The sequence below is a fragment of the Typopeltis vanoorti genome, chromosome 16, assembly GCF_054136105.1.
Source record: "Typopeltis vanoorti isolate ZY-2024b chromosome 16, IOZ_Tvanoo_1.0, whole genome shotgun sequence".
NCBI classification, from domain to species: Eukaryota; Metazoa; Arthropoda; class Arachnida; order Uropygi; family Thelyphonidae; genus Typopeltis; species Typopeltis vanoorti.
In genome coordinates, this window is record NC_143564.1 from 47,463,447 (window position 1) to 47,475,672 (window position 12,226).

At 35.7% G+C, this 12,226-nt stretch overlaps 1 protein-coding gene across 1 annotated transcript in view; it reads right to left on the reverse strand.

The window, feature by feature from the left end:
• The window catches only part of mr (anaphase promoting complex subunit morula), a 292,827-nt gene that overhangs the window by 107,199 nt on the left and 173,402 nt on the right, over positions 1-12,226 (reverse strand). The window contains exon 7 of the mRNA XM_090406339.1: positions 3,436-3,553. Within this exon, the coding sequence (XP_090262465.1) occupies positions 3,436-3,553 (118 nt within the window). The remainder of the gene's footprint in view (positions 1-3,435; positions 3,554-12,226) is intronic.

Consider the following 12,226-nt stretch of genomic DNA (forward strand, 5'->3'; position numbering starts at 1 on the left):
AGGATGTCGTAGAAGTTCCCATCCTAACTGCCTAGTTTTTCTTGAGTCATTCTTGCAGAATGTGGTTTTGCATTATCTTGCTGCAAAATTACCCCTTTTTGATTGACAAGCACAGGACGTTTTATTAACAATGCTTGATGTAGTCGCTCTAATTGTTCACAGTAGATAGCTGCTGTGATAGTCTTACCTTATTCCATGAGTTCATAATGAATAATTCCATGAATATGCCACCAAACGCACAACAGAACCTTTTGTGAATGAAGTCCATCTTTAGGTGTTGGAATTGGAGTTTGATTTAGGGAAAGCCACTGTTTTTTGCATTTATTATTCTTATACAGCACCCATTTTTCGTCACTAGTTATGACTCGTTCCAAAAATGGGTCATTTTGTTGTCTGGTCAACAATGAATTGCAAATCGCCCATCTCTGTGCTTTATTGTTTTCTGACAGTTCATGTGGTACCCATACACCCTGTTTAAGAACCTTGCCACTCCTATGTAAGTGCTCTTAGATAGTTGACCATGATGATTTAAGTTTCTCTGCTAATTCTCGTATGGTTTGTTTTGGATCTGATTCAACGAGAGCCTTAAGAGCATCGTCATCTAGAGTAAGAGGGCTTCCAGATCGAGGACGATCAGAGATCAAACTTTTTTTCTACAAATCTCCTAAACCATCGCTGCCATTTGTTAACCTTCAATACATCTCCATAAGTTGAGCAAATGATTTTGGTAGCCTCGGTAGCATTCTTTCCTTGGTGAAACAAAAACAGCATACAATGACGTAAATAGTGCTCTTCAACTTTAAAGTCTGCCATATTAAAAAAAAATAATAATCTAAAATTTAAAAAAAAAATAAATTGTTTAAATAGAAAAGTAATGCTAATATTTAAATAAAAATTAAATTTAATAATTTATGTGTTATTTAAGAAAAAACAATCGGCTAAAAGTGATCTATTAAAAATAATTGATTACTTTCCGGTCCCCCTTATATAATGAAATATTTTGTAGGACTTTGTTTTCTGCTGTTATGGAAAAAAATCTGATGTAACTATTGTTGAAAGTTTTTTCACTTGGTTATAAATTAAATTAAAGATGCCAAGAAATTATAGTCTTGATTACTTCAACCTTGGTATCTTTTCTGGGTCTGGATAGCAGCCCTTCCCATAATAATTTATAGTATTATATACACCCGAAAGGAAGTGTGCTTTGCATTGGGATACTAAGGCAATTCATGTGTAGTCATTAGCCTCTATCCTAAATTAGTCTGGATCATATGTTACAAGTAGCCAAGTCATGAAGATACTTAATGTGCAAACTTCATTTGTGTACACTTGGTGCACATGCATATATGCTCATATAACCAATGGATACATACTGTACATAGTATCCATTCATGTTTATACTGCATAATGAAATATAGCTACAGTAGATCCCATTTAATGCAAAACTCAAGGGTAAAATTTTAAGCTTAAAATTAAACAAATTCGAATTATACCATTTATACAAAGTCTCCTTATTTGCCATTACTCATCCAGTATGAATATCTGACTGAAAAATCCCAAAACTACTATATATTATTTATGAAGAGATCATGTGGCCCATTATCTTTTCTCGAACTTAGATTATGTCAAATTCTATCAATAAATGATTGGTTTAAAAGCCTGATGTTCAAAATTTATAAGAAGATTGTTACTCATGATGATATTTATAGGAAGAAGAAGAAAATGATAATAACTATAATAATTTAATTACTATTTCCTTTGTTTTGCCAGAGTCAAACTGGCAACACCTTTGAACAATTCACAGGTAAAAACTACATGCACATAGGCAAGACACGAATGAGTGAGACTAAAGCAAAGTGAAGGAACAAAGCAAAGCCCTGAAATCCTAAACTACACCATCTAGTGGAATTCATTGGTGCTCTTTGTCATTGGATTTATATATGAATGTTTCTAACCATGTGCATCCATATTTGAAATTAGGATAATTTTTCAAAGCAGTTCAAGGAAGAGTCCTTATACTTGCTTCTGTGAAGCAAAGTGTTAAGCAGATTCTGTGGCTGGAATCCAAAGTATGCAAGTTCTGACTGACCATAGTAGTGGTACAAGATGTAGCCTTTCTGATATTGGATATCTTATCTCTTTGGACATAGAAGGACAGATTACAGCTGTGGGTACTTCAGAAGTAGCAAAAAAAAATCATCTAGGAATTGTAGCTTGTCTTAAGAAGAACAGACATGCTAATGGCAATTTTTGTTTGGTTGAAGGTGGTTGGGGTCACCCGACTATTTTCGTTTTAGAATTTTTGCCAATGCTAAAGAAGTGTCACAGAATTGAATTGCCTTCACTACTGAACTTAACCATAAAAGCAATATTTTCTTAGTCATCATCAGATAAAATCAATTTTGTCCTGATAACCAAAGTTTTAATAATACCATACTGCTCAAGATGAAAGAGAACTACAAAAAACTTTGAAACTGTTAAATGAGGAAGGGAAGAGATTTGGACTAGTTAGGAACTTGGAAAAAACAAAGACAATGGTATTTAATGAGAAGAACATGAAACAAAAGATACAAGTGGGTGGAACTGATATAAAAAATGTAGAACAATTCACATATTTGGGAAGCAAAATGACATATGATTTGGACTGTAAAAAAGAAATAAGGTTCTGGATTGCAAAAGAAAGAACAAATCTGAAGGCCATGAATAACATTTGGAAAAATAAAATGATCAGCCTGCAAACAAAATTAAGAGTACTGGAAACATGCCTTTAGTAGTGTACAGTATGGATCTAATATGGGGGTAATAAATAAGGAATCACAAAAAATAATTTTGGTATCTGAAAGAACTTGTTACAGGAAGATTCTAAGAATAGGATGGGTATAGAAAATCACAAACGAAGAACTCTACTGGAAGGTCTTTAAGTAACTCTTGACTGTTAAGTAACCCTAGAATTATCTCGGGTCAAATTAAATGAGGATACTGTAATCACATTTATTCTTCAATGGACATAATAAAGTAAACATGAATGTTTACATATTATACTTTACATTTTTAGAAAAACACAACATATATAAGTTGCATATCATGTGTCTTTCTGAAAAAATTTTCAGATGTTTTGATCTATATGGCAAAAATACTCTTGTACAGAACTGCTACTATTAGTTTTTCTTGTTTAAGTTTTATAAATGATCCTTCCCAATTAACTTTTACAGTCTTTTCAAGGTATCTAATAAATTTTATTGTCTTTAAATGTATTATATATATATATGATCTTTCTAAATAAACATCTTTAATATCCATTTTTGCAACATTTTGAGAATATTTTAATTCATGTGGGAGGAATGTCTAAAGTGATATTAAAAAAAAAAAAAAAAAAGTTAAAAAACCAATCTAAAGGACACACATACACACAAGGTATACTAAGTAGTGAATCACCTGAGGTAAGAACATACTGGTTCGCAGACAAGCTGTAATACTACTCCTGTAGGATCCAGAACTCTAAGTGCTCTGATTGCAGAAATGTATGCTGTCAGTATATCTTCAGTACTAACTCCTAAAATAAAATTCCAGAAACTATTAAACCTTATTTATAGCACCATAAATAACACAATAGGAAAATCATTTGTATTAGGTGTGATGGTAATCAACATCAAAAACAAGCATTCTTTAGGTTATGGTAATAACAGTCAGTGTGTGTGTGTGTGTGTGTGTGTTGGTTGGTTGCAAGTTTTCTCAAGTTGGCTTGTTTTGTGGTATAAAAATCTTGATTATCATATTTTATCTAGTTCTTGAGATGATGTGAGCCAGATCTTTCAGCTAACAAACATGTCATCATCCAAAGTATTGCACCAAAGAGTGGTGCCTTTCACAGACAATGGCTATCAATAAATGGAAGGAAACTAACCATACATTGTCTATTAACTGTACAGTATATATAGGGTGGCCATAAAATAACTTACCCTCTTTGGATGCATCTGTAGCTAAAACCAATAAACGGGATGAGACCAAATTTTATATTGAAACTTTTGAAGGCATGGGGAGATGATTTCCGTGAAAAAAAAAGATTTAGTACCAAAAGGCGCCGCTAGGGGAAATTTTGGTGCTGGCAGAGCCGAGAACAAGTGGATAATTACATTAAAGGCAGATAAAATGGAATAATAACATTTCGACAGTGTAAGCAACAGCCACATCACTCATTCCAGCTGGATATGTGGCGTGTTACAATGATAATAAGAATAATAATAATTAAACTAAAACAATAACTTGCGAGAGACACAGAAATTAATGTAGTGATTGAACTCACAGGAAATAATGTTTTATTCATCAAAATCAGGGCCCCCTGGACCACATACACCATTTTCAATGTGCTGACCTTTCTTGTGTACAACAAATTGCATCCGGTGTGCGACATGCTCTACAGCTGAGCATAAGGAGTCGGATTGGATGTTCATAACAGACCATTTTATGTTCTCTTTCAAGACATTCAAGTTGGGAACGCCAACTAACATACACAACAGATTTCAAATACCCCCACAGCCAAAAGTCACATGGAGTGATGTCCAGGGATCGAGGTGGCCATGCCTTCGGAAAGAACTGACTGATAACCCTCTCATTACTGAAATGCTGGTGTAAAAGGTGTGTAAAAGGCTGGTGTACTTTTCCAGCATTCGTCGATAAATCTCTCCAGTAATGGAGCAGGTTACAGGACCTGTAGGGGTAATATGCTCAAATCAGCTGCAAAGCCACACCACACGGTTACTTTTAGAGAATGCGGTGTTACTTGCTGGATCACTTGGGGATGTTTTGATGGCCAAATTCTGTAGTTGTGAGTGTTGACCGACCCATTCAGATAAAAATGAGCCTCATCACCCCACAATATTCTCCAAGGCCAGTCACTGTCGACCTCCATTCGGGAAAGAAACATTAGCATGAAGGTCATGCACTTATCATAATCTGTGGTAGTTAGTGCTTGCACACGACTGAACTTATACAGATAGAAGTGAAGCATTTTCCGTAAGATTTTCCAGACTGTACCATAAGCCGTATCAAGTTTGCGAGCTATGGCATGAGCGCTTGGACCAGTACTGGTCCTTGTGTCATCAAACACCGCAGTAGCAACATCTGTTATTGTCTGTTCTTGCACTGCTTTCCATCCTCTGCCAGGTATAACTCCTAGTGATCCAGTTTCTTCAAACTTCTTAATCATAGCTCTCAGTGCTACAGCTGACATAGGACCTGTACGCAGGTTATGAGGCCTTCTAAATTCCCAAGGGGCCGCTACGGCATTGTGTTATTTAAGGTAAAACAACTTAACAAGTAAAGCATGCTGAGGCAAGGCAGGACACATATTGAGCACAATTTGTCAGTCATTCAAATAACTGCCTGAACATTCCCAATCCCTTTTTAAGTGGAATTGGTGGCACTGCTGTCATGTATGCACAGTGAAAATTGCATAATCATTTTTACCTGCGTTTACTGCAAACATTTGACTGCTTGCATAATCATTTTTATTTGCGTTTACTGCAAACATTTGACTGCTTTTGGCTCTGCCAGTGCCAAAATTCCCCCTGCCAGCGACTTTTGGTATTAAATCTTTTTTTCGTGGAATTCATCTCCCCATGCCTTCGAAAGTCTCAATATAAAATATGGTCTTTCCGTGTATTAGTTTTAGCTACAGATACCTCTAAAGAGGGAAAGTTAATTTATGGCCACCCTGTATATGTATATATATAGTCTCCAAGCAGTTTGTTTTTGTGAGGATTTTCTGAAAGAGAGATTTGAGAAGAAAGCCTTGCTACCCCTGTATGATGAGACTAGGTAACTCATTAAAAAGCTGTTATGGAGGTCTTCGTATCTTAGATGTCAGTTAGACACCATGTGGCATCTGCACATTTCCTTACTAGATAGAACAAATATTAATATGACCTTGAGATGTTAGATGACTTACTACTCAGAGAAATGCCACCTTGCTTACTTGAGGCCTGAAGTAATTGTTGCTACATTGTCCTCCTCCACACATACACTTTTTACATGCACTGCATGTGACTCCCTTAAAGGGCATGCTAAACATGCTCTAAGTATCTTCCAGACACTTCCTGGTCAAGGAATAGTAGTACAGCAGTTTTGTATGCTGCACATAAATATGACAAAGCTATTACTGTGACAAATCATATATATCGAAACATGATGCTATGGAGGTAGAAATTCAGCCAAGTACAGACAAGAGACCAGGTTCCTTCTTTATGGGTGCATCTTCATGAGTCTTTTGGTTTGATGCATACTTCTACTGCATGTATGCAGTAGAAGTATGCATCAAAGTATGGCAGGGTCAGGAACCTTTTTGAACCAAAGAGCCATTGCACCCAAAAAATTAATTAAAACAAAATTTTGGGAGCCACAACTTCAATTCGATTTTTCCTGGTGACTCAAAGTTGCAGTTAGTTCAAACTTAGGTAAATTTGTTTTTAATTCAGTACTTCCAGATATCAAATACCACTTTTGTTTGCATATAAATTTTTTATATGTTCAATAAATAAAACAACATTAAGTTTGATTAAGTTTTTAATCACAAAACATGTTTAAGTAAGTATAATATTGCAAAAAATACAATACCAAAAAATATAATCCGAACAAAAATACAATGTTATGTATTTTAATAGACATTTGATTGTTTTAATTTAAAATTCACTAATGAGACTTGATTTTGCATCTTCTCAGCCAATTTACTTAAACCTGGATTGTATGTTGTGCACTTTAATAGTAATTCGGCTCTCAAACTTTCATCAGTCAATTTGTTCCTATACTTATTTTTAATGTAATTCATTGAAGAGAAAAATTGTTCGCAATTGTACGTTGAACCGAAAAGAGTCAAAACCCCAAAAGCAAGTCGCCTGGCATTTGAATAATTAGTTGGGAAAGAATTCCAATATTTAATTATAATTTCCTGTGTTGTTTCTTCCATAGTTTCCTCATTTTCTTCAATTTGTGCTACCATTTCCTGAAGTTTTTGTACCCAGATGCTTTTATTCTGAATTTCCAGACACTCCATTTGTAGTTCTGCAATTGATATTCCAGGAAAAGCTTCAATATTTATTAATTTTAAATTGCAATTTAACGGATGTAATATAAATTTCATCATCTCTTGATATTTTTTTTTAAAATCCTGAAATCTGCTTGTAAATGAATCTAAAATTACAGTAATCATTTCAGCAAATATTTTGCAATCAACTTTTTCTTGATTTAAATTTAATCTATAATTTTTTAGATTTTCAAAATATATAAATTTTTCTTCAGTAAATTCTTAGAAAAACACTTAGTTTCTGTTCAAAGGTAAGGACTTCCTCTAGTAATTGTAAGGCTGTGTTTCACTTCCTTTGCAACTTCAAATTTATGTTATTAAAATGTTCTGTCATATCAAGTAAAAAACAAAAATTTTGTATCCATTCGGGATTACTGAGATGTTCCGCATGATTTATGTTATAATTTTTAGTGGTTAAGAAAACTATTACTTCTTTTAAGCACTGAAAAAAAAAAATGTTTTAATTATTATTATTATTATTATTATTATTATTACGGGTATCTCCATGGAGTCAGTAGACTCATCGCGGGAGACCCAAACTAGCAAAACAATATCTGTCATATCTCTTCTTGAATTCATTTACAGACGAAGAGCTCACAACTAAGTCAGGCAATGAATTCCACTCATTCACCACCCTCCAGGCAAAAAACCTTGTTCTGACACCTTTGTTAACCACACTCTTCTTTAATTTCCAGAGATGACCTCTTGTTCTTCCATCACTATCACACAGCTGAAACATTTACCCTGCATCAATCCTATAAAAACCTTTTAGTAATTTGAATGTTTCTATCATATCACCTCTTCTTCGCCTATCAACCAATCTCTGCAATCCACAAGCTCTCAATCTATCAATGTAGGGAGTATTTTTTATATCACTCACCAACTTGGTCACTCTTCTCTGAATCCTCTCCACAGCCTCCTGATCTCCAAGGAATCCAGGTGACCAGACCTGAGCACAGTAATCCAAATGTGGAAGTATCAATGCTTTATAAAGGGGAATAATAACCTCTTTATCTCTGGATGTCAGTGTGTTCCTCAACAACCAAGTAATCCTATGTGCAATCTTGGACACCTTAGCAATGTGTCCTCTGAACTTCATCTCCCTATCTACCAATACCCCTAAGTCCCTAGCCTCATCAATCTCTTGGAGTACCTTTCCATCGATGTAGTACACAGCTGGTAATCTTTTAATCCCAAAATGCATGACTTTACACTTTTCCACATTGAACTGACATCCATTTTCTTTTGCCCATTTTACCAGCTTATTTAAATCCTCCTGCAAACTTTCAACATCAGCTTGATTTTTTATTGCACTACACAACTTTGCATCATCAGCAAACAACTGAATATCTCCCTTTAAGCCGTTTCCTATATCATTTATATACAAATTAAACAACATTGGCCCAAGCACAGAGCCCTGAGGTACACCACTGGTCACCTGCCTCATTCTGGACTCGGCTCCTCCATACACCACCTTATGGTATCTCTCCCTGAGCCATTCTCCTATCCATATCACCAATTTAATATCCATTCCCATCTGCTCCAATTTGCGTAACAGTGTTCTATGGGGTATCCTGTCAAAAGCCTTAGCAAAATCCAGAAGTACCACTGTGTAGCCAGTTCCTTTGTCCAACTTGGATGTTATTCTATTATGAATAGTTAATAGATTGCTAAGGCAGGATCTACCTTTAACAAAACCATGTTGGCCTCTATAGAGTATCATATCCTGATCCACCCATTCTTGAATTTTGTCTTTAACCAACTTTTCCAATACTTTTACCACTACTCCTGAGATGGTGATTGGTCTGTAATTCAATACTGCAGTTTTAGAGCCACCCTTATGCAAAGGAACCACTTTGCCTAACTTCCACTCCCTAGGGACCATACCAGAGTTCAAACTTAAATTAAATATCCAGGTAAGAGGGGTTGACAATTCATTTGCACATTCACGCAACACCCGAGCTGATATTCCATCTAAGCCTACCGCAGTGTTTGCATTTAAGTTTTGCAATATATTTAATACCTCTGATTCTTTAGCTTCAATTCTCACATTAGGTATTGCTATAGGTGTAGAGATATCCTCACTTGGGTGATAGACTTTTGAGAAGTGATCACTCAGTAACTCGACTATTACATCTGATTTTGTCACCTCAATACCATCAGCACCCACTAAGGTTATCCTTCCGAAGTCATTCTTCCTCTTACTTGCCACATAGCGGAAGAACTCTTTGGGATTACCCTTGATCTCTTTGGCTAAGGTCTTCTCATAATCTGATTTAGCTTTTCTTACTATGCTGGTAACCTTCCTAGCTTGAGCCTTGTACTGCTCATGGGTGTCCTGATCGCCCTTCTCCTTGTAAATTCTCCATAACATTTTCTTTTTTTGCAGTTCAAGCTTGATACTACTGCTCATCCATCTAATGCCTGCCTTGTTTGACCTCCTGACCATAGGGACACAATCTGATATTGCTTTCCTCAGATACCCGCTGATTTTATCCCAAGCACTGCTAACATCTTTCCCTTGCAATATGTTTTGCCATGGGATGGCTGCAAGCTCACTCCGAAGCTTGTTATAATTGCCTAACCTGTAGTTCCGTATATACCCCTTCTTAATAGAAAAATCCACAGATTTTGCAACCTCCCAAGTCAATACCACATGATCGTTTTCACCAACTGGAGGTAACGAGGACACCTTACTTATGCATATAACCTCTGAACCAATAACCAGGTCCAACACTCTCACACCACGTGTCCCTTCAGTTACGTGCTGTTTCAAGTAATTATCTCGTAGAAGATGTATGACCTCCATTTCCTTTTTGCTACGAGATATTTCCTCCTTCCAATTGATATCACCATAATTAAAATCCCCCATAATAATCACTAAGCCTTCACTCATTGCACTAAGTTGCTGATGCATGAATTCAATATCTTCCCCCGTACTCCCTGGCCTATAGCAGCATCCAACTCTATATTTGGTTGCGTTGGTCACTATTTCGCACCAGACTGCCTCAAATGAACTCTCATTCACATGTCTATCATCATGATATACTACTTTCTTTGGCTGCAACACATCGGCTATCATCAACAGTACTCCTCCTCCTGTTCTATCTTCTCTATCCTCCCTGAAAATACTGTACCCTTCACATTCAATTCCAGTGACCACATCTTCTGCTGACAGCCAAGTTTCACTAATGCCTACAACTTTTGGTGAGATTTCACTGACTAATGCCAAAAATTCTTCTCTCTTATTTCGAATGCTTCTAGCATTGGTATACAAAAATTGCAGATTCCCTCTAGATCTTGTACCGGCTTTAGAACTGATATATAAGTCACTAACTACCGTAGTCCTATGCCGATTTTTATCCCCTCTCTTCTGCAATTTATTCTGCCTATAAGGATCAATAAATACACAATCAGTGCTAAAGTTTCTCTCTCTTACACTCAACCTTTTCAATATTAGTTTCCCTGCCCAATAACTTCAACCTGTTCAGAAAACAATAACTCCTTCAATCGCTTATGTCCTTCCATGTTAAGATGCAGTCCATCTCTAGCATACAACTGCCTTTTTCCTTCAAACACACTCCAAACATCAACAAACTCCAGACCTCTTTTTCTGCACATTCTTGCAATCATATCATTCATTATCATTGCTCGTCTACTTAACTCGTAATTGTCAAAACGAGGCAGCACGCACACTATTCTCCCATTGACACTTTTCCTCTTCACAATATCTAATAATGTTCTTAAATCTTTTCCTACCCGATTTATATTACCTCTCAGGTCATTCGTACCCACCATAACTATCATCCTGTCTGTTTCATGCCCTCTCTTTATCGCTAAAGCCACTCTTTCTATTGTCCCATCAGCCCAGCACTCCTCATGCATACCACTCTCCATACCCTTAATCATAGAATCACCATATATTTTACCACTCTTAACTTCATTCAAGTCCACACTCATGGACTCATTCTCTACACTATTCAGCATGACTCTCCCAGCTTCATTACTCAACTCTCTATTACTTACCCCCCCACTCTCACTACATCTCATTTCTTCTAGGCCACTTGTGGTTTTATTATGTTGACTCCCAATCACTCCCATACTATTTATTACTGAATCATTCAAAGACTCACCCATATGTAATCCTGTTCTAGTTACTTCAGCTAAAGTAATCTCTATAGTCCTAATTTCTCTGTTAATGCTTTTTCCTCTTGATAACCATCGTACAATGTAAATGTCACTAAATCTTTATGTCGACTACCTAGTTCCTCTAAAAATGTGTCACAAAGTCTGTGACTCAATACCTGAAATTGGATGAAATTGATTATTGGGAGAACAACAACAACAGCCATCATTCTTTTTAGTTGTGGTAATAATCCCAAAGAATTTGCAACTAAAGCTTCTTGATGCAAAATGCAATGAAATCAAATAACTCCATGTGGAATATGAGTGGAGAATAATTTAACAAACCCTGTATTTTTCGCAATCATAGAAGGCGCACCATCGGTCGCAATGCATACTATATTATTATTATTTATATTTTTATTCTCTAAACTTGTTAGAAGATTTTCTGAAATATCTTGACCAGTAGTGTGCTCTTTAAGTGTTAGCAGATCAAGAAGTTCTTCTCGAATATCAGAAGATGTGATATATTTAACCATCATGCAGCAATGTGCCATATCAGAAATAAAATTTGATTCATCAACTGCAATAGATATAAAATCGGCAGAATTAATATCCATAATTTGCATATTTGAAACTTCTGCAGAAATTGTTACAATCTGTTCCTTGACAGTTCTAGCCGAAAGAGGTAAATTTCTAATTTTTTTTACGTATATCATCCTTATTTTTCATTTTATCCTTAAATAGAATTTCAGAGACATTATACATGCAATTTTTTAGAAATTCACCACCGGTAAAATATTTTCCTGCTTTTGCTATTTCAAGGGATAACAAAAAACTTGCTTCAGTAGAATTCGACAAAGATTTCGTCCAAGTTGACAAATTTCTTTGCAAAAGCAATGTTTTCTTTTGTAATTCTTCAATAGCTTTTTTTTCTATTATCACCCTCAAGATATTTTTTACTGAAGTCTAAATGTTTTCCTCGAAAATGCGTTCGACAATTATTTTCCTATATTCTGTGTTGTG